The following is a 14,548-nucleotide window of genomic DNA, read 5'->3' on the forward strand; positions in this document are numbered from 1 at the left end:
TTAAATACACACATGCACACATACACGCCTGCACGAAATGTAAACCAGTGAGGTACAATGTGTCCCTGAACTCAGATCACTAAGAAATGAACACAGAATGACAGCATAAAGGTGTTTAATCTGTCAAAAAAAAAAAAATTCATCTGACAGTTTAAAAAAAAAAGTGATAACTATGGTTATTATGAACCTAAAAAATTAATTTTTCTATACAGCGTTCCTTTTCTTTGAGATATCTGAAAGAAGCCAGATTCAAGGTAGACAAATACACAGTCTTTCTGGAAACTATCAGTTTATACCCTGAGGAAATATAGGACTCCGTAGTTGTTTTTGTTTTAAAGGAACCATTCCTGGAATTAAAAACAGAATCACATGTGACCTCACTTGGAATTACTGAACCCTAGGAATTTTTTTTAAAGAAAAATAAAGTTTCCTTTTCTTACTGAACAGCTATTAGTTTTGAAAGTCTTCTTACCTGCTTGATTTGGTGAAGGCGACCAAAGGAAGTATGAATGGGAATGGGAATGGAAGAAGGTGGCAAAAACTGAAATTTAAAATATAAAAGTCAATACCCGAAACTAACATAACATTGAATGTTAGTTAATACTTCAATAAAAAAAATAAATAAATAGAAGTCAAGCTGGCTTTAATGATGCTGATTATTTCTTTTTTTAAAAATTTTTTAATGTTTATTTATTCTTGAGAGAGAGCGAGGGAGGGGCAGAGAGAAGGAGACACAGAGTCCAAAGCAGGCTCCAGGCTCTGAGCTGTCAGCACAGAGCCTGATGCAGGGCTCCAACCTACAAACCGCAAGATTATGACCTGAACCAAAGTCAGACACTTAAGCGACGGAATCACCCAGGCACCCTTTCTGAATAATTATTTCTAAACATGAATTAAGTCAATGTTGATTTATCTAAAATATCTGAGTGCCTAATCTAACAGTATTTGTTAAGTTTAAAATTAGAGAAATAAAAAATCCAACTGATTCTTGATTGAAAATTACAGTAATCAAAAGCCTATATATATCAGAACAGAACAAAACAACTGTTAACACAATAAATACAGAGCAGAACATCAATAGAACATTTTGTTTATCTCTACCTTCCCTTTCCCAAGGCACTACATCTTAAAATCATCTTATTTTTTTCTTGCCAGTTTTACCTTGCAAAACAAACAAAACAATCCCATCAAATATCCTGGAACCCTGCTGAGAAAAACATACTTTCATAACATAGAATGATTTATGGCAATCATTTCCCAGTAGCTCGCTGTCTAGACTACTTTTTCCCTTTCTGTCTTATGTCAAAGCTTATGATGACCCACCCAAGAGAGAAATTAAAGAATGGAGGGATTTAAAGCTAAGTGTGAAAAAGAGGCTTGAAAATTCTTTAGAATTCATTTATCCATTCTACCTATATCCTGGTTAGTCCTTGAAATGCCAGATAATGAATCTACCATATCTTACTTTTACATTAAAGAGCACTCTGAGTGGTGAATTTGGAAATACTTAATGAGGTAAAGCGCTATGTTAGACCCTGAAGATCCAAAGATAAATAAAACATTTTCCCATCCTTGACAAATTCAAAGTGTAGGTGGGGAAAACTAGGTCAGGGACAGAACGAGTTATGATAAGTGAGAAGTCAAAGCACAGTGACTACGTACATCTTTGCCTGGGGTCCTGGGGAAGCCTTCCCAGAGGAGGACATGAATTCAGTGGACAAAGAGGAAGCAGGGTATTTCAGGGAGTGGGAAGAGAAGCTCAGGCAGAGGCATGTTTGGAGAGCAGAGACATTCTGTTCAGGGTGGCTGAAATGGGGTACATGATAAAGTATGAAAGGAAGCAAATTTGGGGAAATTTGGCTGAAACCAGATTGTGTATTTTGGACTATAGCCTTTGAGCCCAATAGGAAACCTAAAGCATAGGTCCTTCTAAGCTCTTAAAACTCAAAGGTATTTTAAATGTTTATTTATTGAAAGAGAAAGAATGTGTGTGAGTGTGTGGGCGTATGCATGCATGAACACGAGGGGGGCAGAGAGAGAGAAAGAAAAAGAGACAGACAGACAGACAGACAAACAGACTCCCAAGTAGGCTCTTTACTGTCAGCGCAGAGCCCAAAGCAGGGCCTGATCTCATGAACCATGAGATCATGACCTGAGCCAAAATCAAGAGTTGGATGCTTAACTGACTGAGCCACCCAGGTGCCCCTCAAAGGTATTTTAAACAATATCATATCTGTTTTGGAAAGGCAATCCTAGCAGCATATACAGAACAAATTGAGGGTGGAAGAAAGAGGGACCAGAGGCAGGATTAAAGACCAGGTAAAAGATGAGAGTCTGAATAAAAAAGGGTGGGAGAAGAGAAAGAGACAGACTGGAGAAATTATTAGAAAGTGAAGAGGGGCACCTGGCTGGCTCAGTCAGTGGAGCGTGCAACTCTTGATCTCTGGGTTGTTGAGTTCGAGCCCCACATTGGGAATAGAGAGTACTTAGCAATAAATTCTTTAAAAAAAAGAAAGAGTGAAAAGAGCTCAAGATTGGCCGGAGGTTCCTACCTGAAACCTATCGGTGGGTGGTAGCCAGGAAAGGAAGGAAGAGGAGTGAGGTAAAATGTGGGGAGAAGATGAGCGCTCAAGAAAGGTGTGTTGGACAAAGAAATGTTTTTATGAAGTAGCTGGTCTTAATTTTTATTCGATTTAAAAACATATCATATGACTTTTTAAGGAGCATATTACCTCACTAGTCATATTTTGCTTAAGAGAGTATTAAAACCAGTTTGTTTTTTCCTAATCATTTGCTAGAAGGTGGAGGGAATGGTGAAAGTGGTAGAAGTAACAACAGAAAATTGATATGCAGTAACTGAAAATTCACTATGTCTAAATTACATTTGACAGTTAGCCACAATTACTTCATCATAATAATTCACTGACAGACAAATAGGGCTAACTCTTAAGTATTTCAATATTTACTGGCCCCTTATTAGGTTTAAGGAACTGCTTTTCTGCTCAGAGGGGAAGGAAAAATGAAAAGAAAAACTAGTAGTAAGCCATAGTTATTACCCACAGACACCTTACAATCCAGACATGAAAGCAAATTATTCTATGAGAGACAAGGAAATGAGTGTTAGATAGAGGCAAAGTGGGGTGGGAATAAAAAGCAAAGATTAAGGGAATGAGCATAGAGAGTGGGAGACAGAAGACAGATAAGGCAAAAGGCGGCATTTGAGTTGGGACTTGTAGGGCAAGGAGTTTGACAGCATAAGCAATAGAAAAGGGAAAGTATATGGCATGTTTTAGGAAATATGTTTTAGGAAAGACTGTTAGTTTTGTGTGAGTGCAACACCAGGTATCTCTGGAAGGATAAAAGATTCCAAGGTCAAGAAGGCAAAGATGCTGGAAACCCTTGAATGACACACTCAAAAAATTTAACTGTAGCAAAATGATCTATTTTAGTATATACATACGAGCAGATGATATCTAACAGCACTGTCTATTTAACTTTGGAAGAGACACACTCAGATATTCATCAGCTCTGAGCCTGGTTCACTCTCTGTCCAGAGGATGGATATAAAGAAGGAGGTATTGGGATACCTGGGTGGCTCAGTAGGTTGAACGTCCGACTTTGGCTCAGGTCATGATCTCACGGCTTATGGGTTCAAGCCCCGCATCAGGCTCTGTGCTGACAGCTCAGAGCCTGGAGCCTGCTTCCGATTCTGTGTCTCCCACTCACTCTTTCTCTCTCTCTCTCTCTCTCTCTCTACCCCTCCCCCGGTCATGCTCTGTCTCTCAAAAATAAATAAACATTAAAAAAATTAAAAAAAAAAAAAGAAGGAGGAGGAGGTATCAAAGAGCCCATGACTGCTGACTGGCCAGAAATTCAGACTAGCCTGTTCTAATCATGTTCCATGGTTGACAGTTCAAGAAAATTCCTAATTCAAATCAATAAGGCTACTACTAGGTGACTCTTCTTACAAAAGTCAGGAAACTTTTCTCCATAAAACTTGCATAAAAGGGATAGGTTGGACATATAATTTGTTGCTATGAATAATGTAACAAGACTTTCTCTTTCAAGCATCTGTTTCTATGAACTGTGATAATGGTGATAATGCATGTAATATGCTTGACAGAATGCCATAGTATGTGCTCAGAAAATGCTGACTATACCACCACTACCACCAGTATCAGTACGATCATCAAAATATTTCTAGAATTCAATGTTTAATAACATATCAACAACCACTAGAATTATATATGGTAGCTTTATAAGACTCAGATATCTATTCCTTCCTACCCAGCATTCTTCATTCCTTTTCCCATCTGATCTTTTAATTAATTTATTTTTAATAGACTTTATATTTTTAAGAATAGTTTTAGGTTCACAGCAAAACTTAGTGGAAAGTATAGAGATTTCCTCTATTTTCACATATGCATGGCCTCCCCTACTATCAAAAGCTGAGCAAAAGTGGTCAATTGTTATAATAGATTAACCTAAATTGACATCTCATCGCTACCCAAAGTTCTTTACCTTAGAGTTCACTCTTCATGTTATACATTCTATGGATTTGGACATATGTACAATGGCCCATATCTATCATTACAGTATCGGACTGAGTATTTTCACTGCCCTAAAAACCCTCTGGTCCACTTATTCATCCTGATCTTTTTTTTTCCCCAACAGAAACTGACTTTTTTCTCATGATAAAGCAATACATGCTCAGTATAAAACACAATGGGGAAAAACCTAGCGACACCCACCATCCAGACATGACCACAGCAAATATCTCAGTGTTTATTTTTCCAGACCTAGATCCTACCACACATACTATTTTGCAGTTTGGGTATTTTTTTCTTCATAATTTAATATTTCCTGGCTCTGCATCTGGGGATGCTTGCAGCTTTTGGCTCCTGGGCCAGCGTCTATAATAATGTCTACTGTTCATGAAATTGTGCACAAACTCGGCTTGGAGGGTGACAACTCTATACCTCCAAATGCATACAGGATGGTGAAAACATACACCAACTTTGATGCCAAGTGGAATCCTTTGAACAATGAAATGGCATCAAGACTAAAGGTGTGGATGAGGTCACTATCATCAACATACTGACCAATCACAGCAATGAGGAGAGAGAGGATACTGTCTTCGTCTACCAGAGAAGGACCAAAAAGGAATCTGTATCAGCACTGAACTCAGCCTTGAATGGCTAGCTGGAAAAGGTGATTTGGGGCCTACTGCAAACACCTGCTCAGTACGAGGCTTCCAAGCTGAATGCCTCCCCCATGAAGGTGCTGAGGACTGATGACAACTCCCTCACTGAGATCATCTGCTCAAGGACCAATTAGCAGGCTACGAGGAAATGTACATGACCTATCTGGAGAAAGACATTGTTTCCAACACATCTGGTGACTTCTGCAAGCCAATGGTTGCCCTTGCAAAGGGTAGAAGAGCAGAGGATGGTTCACTGATTATGAACTGTTTGACCCTAGATGCCTATGATCTCTAATGCTGGTGTGAAGAGGAAAGAAACTGACATTCCCAAGGGGATCGACACCATGACCGAGCAAGTGGTGTCACCTCCAGAAAGAATCTGAAAGGTACAAGAGCTGCAGCTTTTATGATCAAGGAGTAGATCAAAGGAGACCTCAAAAATGCTTTTCTGAACCTGGTCCAAAGTATTCAGAACAGGCCCCCTATTTTGATGACTGATTGTGTGATTTCATAAAGAGCAAGAGGGTTCATGATAAGGTCCTGGTTAGAATCATGGTTTCCCACAAGTGAAGGAAGGAGATGTGTTAAAAATTAGGTCTGAATTCAAGAGCAAGTATGGCATGCCCCTGCACCACCATGAAGGGAGACAGCAAGGGCAGCTACCAGAAGGAGCTGCTGTGCCTTGCGGTGGAGATGAATGAAATCTGAACATCCAGCAGTGGTGCTCCTCCTGTGCTTCTAGCTACCAGTTCTAGAAAATCAGCTTGCGACTAAGAGCCCCTCTGTGCCCATCCCTGTGAGGATGATCTTAGCATTGCTCCCCACCCCAACCTTATTTTAGTTGCCTAAGCATTGCCTGGCATTCCCCCACTATTCTCTCCTTTTATTTTTTAAAAAAGCGTTTATTTATTTTGAGGGAGAGCGAGCTAGCACTGTCAGTGCAGAGGCCAAAGTGGGGCTCAATCTCATGAACCAGGTGATCACAACCTGAGCCAAAATCAATGATCACTGACATTGGACACTTAACATTATGCCGCCCAGGCACCCCTAGTCTCTCCTTTTAGCCAAAGTAATGAACAGTTTAAGGAGTTAGAAGTGAAATCTATGATGTGAAACACTTTCCCTCTTATGTACTGTATTATAAACAGATGAATAAATTGCATTTTTACTGTAGAAATGAAACAAAAATAACCTAATATATTCCATATATCTTTCCAGGTTACAATTCAACTGCAATGTCATTTATTTTTTATTTTAATTTTTAAGTAGGTTCCACGCCCAACATGAGGCTTGAACTCATGACCCTGAGATCAGAGTGACATGTTCTATTGACTGAGCCAGTCAGGCACTCCACCAGCAACACCATTTTTATTTTTTATTTTCTAAGTCTATTTATTTTTTGAGAGACAGAGAGCAAGCGGGGGAGGGGCAGAGAATGAGGGAGGGAGAGAATCCCAAGTAGGCTCTGCATTGTTAGTGAGGAGACCAACGTAGGGCTTGAACTCATGAATCATGAGATTGTGACCTGGGCCAAAAATCAACAGTTGGATGCTTAACCAACTGAGCCACCCAGGCGCCCCCTGCAACACCATTTTTAAAGGCTGAATATTATATGAATGTACCCACTCATAGTAAGGCACCCATTATCTCCCGGGCATGTCTTATCTCACTCAATTCTTACAACCCCTGACGTAGACACTAATATTGTCCCCATTTTATTAAAAAAAAATCTTTTTAATGTTTATTTTCCAGACAGAGACAGGGCGCGAGTTGGGGAAGGGCAGAAAGAGAGGGAGACACAGAATCCGAGGCAGGCTCCAGGCTCTGAGCCGTCAGCACAGAGCCCGATGTAGGGCTTGAACTCACAAGTTTGGTGATCATAACCTGAGCTCAAGTTGGACGCTTAACTGACTGAGCCACCCAGATGCCCCAATACTGTCCCCATTTTAAAGATTAGAAAAGTGAGGGGTGCCTGAGTGGCTCAGTTATTTAAACTCCTGACTCTTGGTTTCAGCTCAGGTCATGATCTCATAGTTCATGGGTTCAAGCCCCATGTTGGGCTCTATGCTGATGGTGAGGAGCCTGCTTGGGATTCTCTTTCTCTCTCTCTGCCTCTCCCCTGCTCGCTCTATTTCTCTCTCAAAATAAATAAATAAATAAAGTTTAAAAAAATTTTGAAGATGAAAAAAGTGAGGGACAGAGAAATTAGACAACTTGTTCAAGTTCGTACAACTAGTTATTGCTAGAAGTGGGATTCAACTCAGATAGCAAAGGCATCTTCATTTAGCCTATTCCCTCTTGTTGGACATGCATACTGTTGCCACGTTTTTTTGCTCACTCTTATAAATAATGCTGTGATAATAATGTTTAAGCTAATCTTTGGACATATCCTTAATGAATTCTTTAGGAGAAATTCATAGAGATGGAATTTCTGGATCACAAGGTTGATACACATTGCCAAATTGCCCTCCAGAAAGCTTATACAAATTTACTATCTAGCAGTATATGAGAATATCAATTTCCTTTTCTTTCTCCAACATTAGATATGATTACTAATTTAAAAAATTGTATGCCCGTTCCTAAAGAATACTATAAAAGTAATTGACTCTTCAAAGAAAGCAAGAAAATATTGTGATTTATCCATAGTTTAGGATATTCTCCCCCAATGCTTCCCTTTATTGGCACTGATCATTGAGAAGTTGTTATACAGTGACATGCACCAAATCTGAAAAAAAAAAGTTTTCCTCTAAAAAAAAAAAATCAAATATACACACACACACACACACACACACACCCCTCTGAACAAGCAGAATTTTAATACATTTAATTCATGCTACTGATTCTCATATTGTCATCATTCAAATGCCCAGAAAGCTAATATAAAATGTGAAACACTCAGGTTTATAAGATTTATAATCTAATTTGAAAGACATGCTAACATGAACTTAAATATATACAAATGCTCTATATAAAGAAATTATGGGACTTTAGCTGTATGATGATGACACGTTTATAAAAAACAAAATAAGAGAACTGCATGGTGTGGTAAACTGTTCTTAACTAACTATGAAAGATCCTGGAAGAGATTATTTTTAGCTGATATCTAAGGATGGGAAAGAACTGGTTAGTTTCTCGTAAAGGCCTAGAATTTCCCATTGCGGAGCACCTAAGTGGCTCAGTGGGTTAAGTGTCTGACTCTTAGTTTCGGCTCAGGTCTTGATCTTTTGGTTTGTGAGTTCAAACCCCACATCAGGCTCTGTGCTGACAGTGTGGAGCCTGCTTGGGAATTCTCTCTCCCTGTCTCTCTGCCCCTCCCCGCTTGCTTGTGTGCACTTGCTCTCTCTCTCTCTCGAAATAAATAAACTTTTAAAAAATCTGTAAAAAAAAAAAATTTCATATTGGAAAACTTTATCTAGGAAATCCTGAGAAGACTGCCTGACTGAAACTGAGGCGATCAATGGGAATATAGTGTGAAATGTCTGGGGAAGGTAGGATTTGAACTTGAGCTATAGAATCATTAACCACAGGAAGGCTCTTAAATTGGACAAAATGTGGACTGGACTTGGCTGATTCTTTTAGGAATGACATGGAAGATTGATTGGAGAAAAGATGGGTTTTGGAAGAGAATCTCCCATAGGCTAAGTACTACAGTTGGTGTTTGCAAGGGAATTACCTTAGTTATTTTACTACACAAAACAAGGTATTAAAATAGAAATAAAGCATTTCCTGAGATGTCAATAAACTTCACTGGTATTTTGTGTGTGTAAAATTCTCACTGTGCCTTTCTCTCACACTCTAGGGGAGGAAGTCCTTGGGAGGAAGCAAGAGCACCAGCACCAAGGAATGCTGTCATGGGGGTGAGGAGGAGTAGGGGACATTGGGGTGGGTGCTGGATGAAGCTGATTCCCAAGCATTACCTGCCGTGAAGGAATTAAGGTAGATCAAGCTCAGTTCCACTCAAAAGAGAAACCACAGAAAATTAATATTGTAAACACATTAAATTCTTTGGAAAGAATTTTAACTTTACTGCCGTTGCTAATTTTAACCCATTTTCCTCCTGTAGTTACTAGAGATAAAGCACTTAAAAAATCCTGAACAAAAGTTGTGTGTTATGTTTACGAATGCCTCTGCCTAGTTCCTGCAGTGACTGATACTGAATGTGAATTGAATGTAGGCTAGCAAGACAAAGAATAAAACAGGGGCAGGAATGTATTATACGCTCACTACTGGGTGGGCCACAAATTAAATTTAGCTTGTAGTTGCCAATGAGAAAAGCAAAACCTAATCAGAGAAATATCAGTAGTCATAAAATTAAAATGGACAAATTGCTCAAGAAAAGCACCATCATTTGCAAGAGGAAGATGAAACATTTCTCCTGATCTGCTTTGAGTAGGTGGGGGTAGAGATGAAGAGGTGAGGCTGCACCAAATTCAAAAGACGTGCCAGAAAATTAATTCCTAGTGGAAGAGTGGGGAATAGGCATGTGAACTATGGAGTTCTTAGGAGATACAGTAAAGGGATAATTTGGGGGGAAGGCATGGTCCCCACAGTCAGAAAGCCTCAGGGGGGCGCCGGGGTGGCTCAGTAAGTTAAGCATCTGATTCTTGATCTCTGCTTGGGTCTTGATCTCGGGGTTGTGAGTTTGGGCCCATGTTAAAAAAAAAAGAAAAAGAAGAGGGCCTCAGGTTTCTGCTCATTAGAAGCGGGGTGGAATGATTTTCTGAGAGTGGGGAGCAAAATATTGAAGCTTAATTCAGATAATAATTGTGAGACAGCAGATTTTTACAAGGTTTGGAAATATGCATCTTTATCTGTATATGAAATGGCACCCATGGTTCTTCAATGCCCTCTACCACTGCAAGTTTTTCTAAAACACTCTTTCATCTTCACTGAAATACATGAAAAGCAGCTCTGATTTGAAAATTTTCAATTGTGATACAATATACATAAAATTTCCCATCTTAACTATTTTTAAATGTACAGTTCAATAATGTTACGTACATTTATACTGTTGTACAAACAGTCTCAAGAACTCTTTTCATCTTGCAAAAGTGAAACTATAACCCATTAAATACCCCTCATTCCACCCTCCTCCTAGCCCCTGGCAGCCACCATCCTACTTTCTATCTATACGAATTTGGCTACTCCAGGTTCCTGCCACACCATTTCTAAGGACGGTATGATATAGGACAGGACCCTTAAACTTATGATTCATGTTATCATTCAATAATACGTGTATTTTTTCCAGAATGATGTTTCTCTTTTGTGATGTGATATATCAGTTAGAATGAAAGCACCTGTATTGTTGATGCACTGTGAAAAGCAAATATAAATGCTATAAATTAACAGTCTTCCTGTAATTCCATGCTCCAGAAATAACTACTGATAGATTGATACATCTCTTTCTCAACGTCTGTAAATACATACAAGACCATGATACACACAGGATCTTGAACCCCAGGTCTAATTATTAGCTACACAGGTTAGCAAGGCTGCTGAGGATAGCAAAGTAGAAAGATGGAAGGAACCTGGATGTCTGATGGCATCACTGAGCCACTGAATTAAGCAACCCTGGAAGCTCCTTTCCTTAAGACTTCTTGTCATTTGAGATAGTAAATGTCCCTTATTAAGTTGCTTCTAATTGGATTTTGTTACTTCTGCCAAAAGCATATTAACTACCTGTGTCATTCTCCTAGACAATTCAGCCTATCTATCCGGAAAGCAAGTATAAACCTATATAAGTCTTACAATAATAACGAAGTGATGACTTTGAACAAAATAAAAGCTCATGCATAATGATGTTACAGCAAGTGAAACCAATAAGCCTTGAAACTCCTGTCATCAAGTAAGTGTAAATGACGTCAGTTGTGCCAAACACAATCTGTTATATAAGATGGTTTGTTTTAAAACACACAGAAAAAAAAAAAAACACAGTATATTAAACTGAACATGATGCAAATTAAGAGCCTAGAATTCCTAAGGAAAATTATGCATTAAAAAAAAATGCCCGGTACACGTCTGCTCTGTATATGTTCTATAACTAATAAAACATCTAATATTTATTGAGCACTTACTATGTGTCAGTGCTGTGCTGAGTGCATTACACTGATTTTTTTTACACGCTATGAGCATTTTTTCCTTTAAACTGTGTTAAAACATACATAACATAAAATTTACCATCTTAACCATGTTTAAATGTACCAGTTCAGTGGTATCAAGTATATTCACATTGTTATACTATGTGCTGCAAGTCTTTCTTTTTCTTTTTCTTCCAGTTTTATGGAGATATTTTACACTGATTATTATACTCTGCAAACCTATGAGGCAGATACTATTACACTCCTGTGTAACAGAGGAGGAAATTAACACACAGAAAGGGTAACACGCACCCAAAAAACCAAGCTAGTACGTACGATGCCATTTATAAGTCCTTACTTCTCAGTCATTCTTCAACCCAATCTAATCTAGCTTTATTTCACCCCATCCCTCTCTCCATAGAACTTGCTTTCAAATACAAGAAATTCATTAATAATCTCCATTTTGATAACTCAAAGGACATCTTACAATCTGTATCATGGCTGGCCACTCGATAGCACATAACTTAATACTTTTCCTTGTTTTTTCATGGTACTACTGGTGATCTTTAAAGCTGTTTCCTGTGGTCTTTTTTCTCCTTTTGTACTTTCTGTATAGGTCATACCGTGCATTCCCAGAGCTTTAAATAACGATGTATTGATGGTGCCTAAATGTTTTTTTTTTAAAGTTTTAAAAATTTTTATTTCTAGGAGAGAGAGAGAGACAGTGTGAGCAGGGGAGGGTCAGAGAGAGAGGGAGACACAGACTGAAACAGGCTCCAGGCTCTGAGCTGGCAATCAGCACAGAGCCCGATGCGGGGCTCGAACCCACAAACCGCGAGATCATGACCTAAGCGAAAGTCAGACGCTTAACCGACTAAGCCACCCAGGCGCCCCTGATGGTGCCTAAATGTGTGTCTTTAGCTCAGACCTCTATCCTGAGCTTCAAACTAGTACAACTAACATCTCCACTGAGAGATCCCAGGGAACTTCAAATTTTTTTAACGTTGTTTTTTTTTTTTTTTAAATTTCTGAGAGAGAGACAGTGTGAGCAGGGGAGGGTCAGAGAGAGAGAGACAAAGAATCTGAAACAGGCTCCAGGCTCTGAGCTAGCTGTCAGCACAGAGCCCAATGTGGGGCTCGAACCCACGAACCGTGAGATCATGACCTGAGCTGAAGTCGGCCGCCCAACCAACTGAGCCACCTAGGCGCCCCATCAGTTGCCCAAGTCAGAGGCCTAGTAGTCATCTCTGCCTCCACCATTGCCCACCCTCCATCAAATTAACCAGCAATTCGTTCTACTTTGCAAATACCTCACGAATCTCTTACTCTTCTCCGTGCTCACGGCCGTCACAATAGCCTGCAGCTACCGTGCAGCTGCCTCCTATCTGATCATCCTGCATCTCCTTTTGCCCACTTCCAATCTACTTACCGTTCCGCAGCCTGGGTAATCTTTCAGAGATGCCAATCTGGTCATGTCAATCACAGACTTAGAATTCTTCAGTGGTTTCACACTGACCTTAGAAGGACAAAGTGAAACGTCTTTAGCATGACTTGGAAGGCCCTACAAGATCGTGCACTAATCTACATCTCCAGTCTCATCTCTCCCCACTTCATCCTTATGTCCACTTTAGCTAGAACGCACTCCTTTCAAATTCTCTACACACTCTATTCTTTGTGTATCATACTCCTTTTCATTTCCAGGCTTTCACACCTGTCATTTTTTACCTGGAGTACTATCTGCTCCTATAGTCCATATCCTGAGCTAGCTAACTCCTACACATCAGTAAGATCTCAACTAAGAGAGGTCATTTCCTCCCTCAGCCCCTCAAACTAGGTTAGAACTCTCTGGCAACTAGATCAGGGCTTAATACATAGCAGGTTCCTAAAAATATTTGTTGACTTGTTTGAATAGGAAAAAAGATTGAGTAGGTATGGAGGGCTTTGATAGACAAGCAGTCAATAAATACTGTAAATGAATGAGTTAATAAGTAAAAAGAAGGAAGATTTGTTTAACAAACAATTCTATTTTTCCCCAGTAAAATATTAGCGCATTTGTGGAAATAATATTGGATACCATTCTACAAAGAGGAAAATATCCAGTTTCAAGATTAGGAGGCAGTGTTTAAAATGAGTTTCAATCTATAACATTTCACTAAAACAATCATGTAAGAAAAATTTATGAACAACTATATGTCAACAAATTAGGTAATCTAGAAGAAACGGACAAATACCTAAAAATCACACAAATTACCAAACCGACTCAAGAGAAAATAGAAAATCTCAATAGACCTGTAAACAAGTACAAAGATAGAATCTGTTTCAAGACTGTCCCAACAAAGAAAAGTCTAGAACCAGATATAGCTTCACTAGTGAATTTTACCAAACATTTAAAGAACAATCAACACCAATCCTACTCAGACTCTTCCAAAAATAGAAGAGGAGAAACATTTTCTAACACGTTCTATTAGATCAGCATTACCCTGTTACCAAAGCCAGCAAAGGTACTACAAGAAAATTACAGACTAACATTGCTTATGAATACAAATGGAAAAATTCTCAAGAAAATAATAGCAAATCAAATCCAACAGTACATTAAAAGCATTATACAGTAGGACCAAGTGGGATTTATCCTAGGAATGCAAATGTGGTTCCATACAAGAAAATCAATGTAATGCATCATGTTAACAGAACAGAGGGGGAAAAACCACATGATTAGCTCAATAGATGCAGGAAAAGCATTTGAAACAATTCAACATGCTTTGATGATAAAAATACTCAAGTAAGTAGGAGTAGAAAGGAACCTCCCTAACATGATAAAGGGCATTTACCAAAACCTATGCTAATATCATACTCAGTGATGAAAGACTGAAAGCTTTCAACCTGAAAAACAAGACAACAATGTGTGCTTTTTGAAACCAGAGAGAGGTGGTAGTTGAACAACACTGTAACTGCACTAACTGCCCCTGAATTGAATACTTTCAATTAGTTAACCGTATACTATATGAATTTTACATCAATAAAGAGATTCATTTAGTAAATCATTTGTTCATTTTGGTTTACTGATCTACAAACTATTTCCTATGTTTACAGGATAATTAATGAATAAGACTTATAATTTAGAGATTACATTATAACACTGTGAAAAACAAACTTCCTTTTCTTTTTTTTAATGTTTTATTTATTTTTGAGAGAGAAAGAGAGACAGCATGAGTAGGGGAAGGTCAGAGAGAGAGGGAGACAAAGAATCTGAAACAGGCTCCAGGCTCTG

At 38.8% G+C, this 14,548-nt stretch overlaps 1 protein-coding gene and 1 pseudogene across 7 annotated transcripts in view; one reads left to right on the top strand and one right to left on the bottom strand.

The window, feature by feature from the left end:
- Nucleotides 1-14,548, bottom strand: part of LOC120236843 (protein FAM122A-like) — a 94,087-nt gene that overhangs the window by 69,759 nt on the left and 9,780 nt on the right. For 6 of the 7 annotated variants that reach the window (XM_039239876.1, XM_039239879.1, XM_039239875.1 and 3 more), the window contains 2 exons: nt 12,710-12,796; nt 473-541 (listed from right to left, as the gene is read on the bottom strand). In XM_039239876.1, the coding sequence (XP_039095807.1) occupies nt 473-541; nt 12,710-12,796 (156 nt within the window). The remainder of the gene's footprint in view (nt 1-472; nt 542-12,709; nt 12,797-14,548) is intronic. The other variant, XM_039239878.1, reaches the window with a different exon arrangement.
- Nucleotides 4,874-5,904, top strand: LOC120236846 (annotated as a pseudogene).

This window comes from Hyaena hyaena, unplaced genomic scaffold (genome assembly GCF_003009895.1).
Source record: "Hyaena hyaena isolate Hyena2069 unplaced genomic scaffold, ASM300989v1 scaffold_162, whole genome shotgun sequence".
NCBI lineage: Eukaryota > Metazoa > Chordata > Mammalia > Carnivora > Hyaenidae > Hyaena > Hyaena hyaena.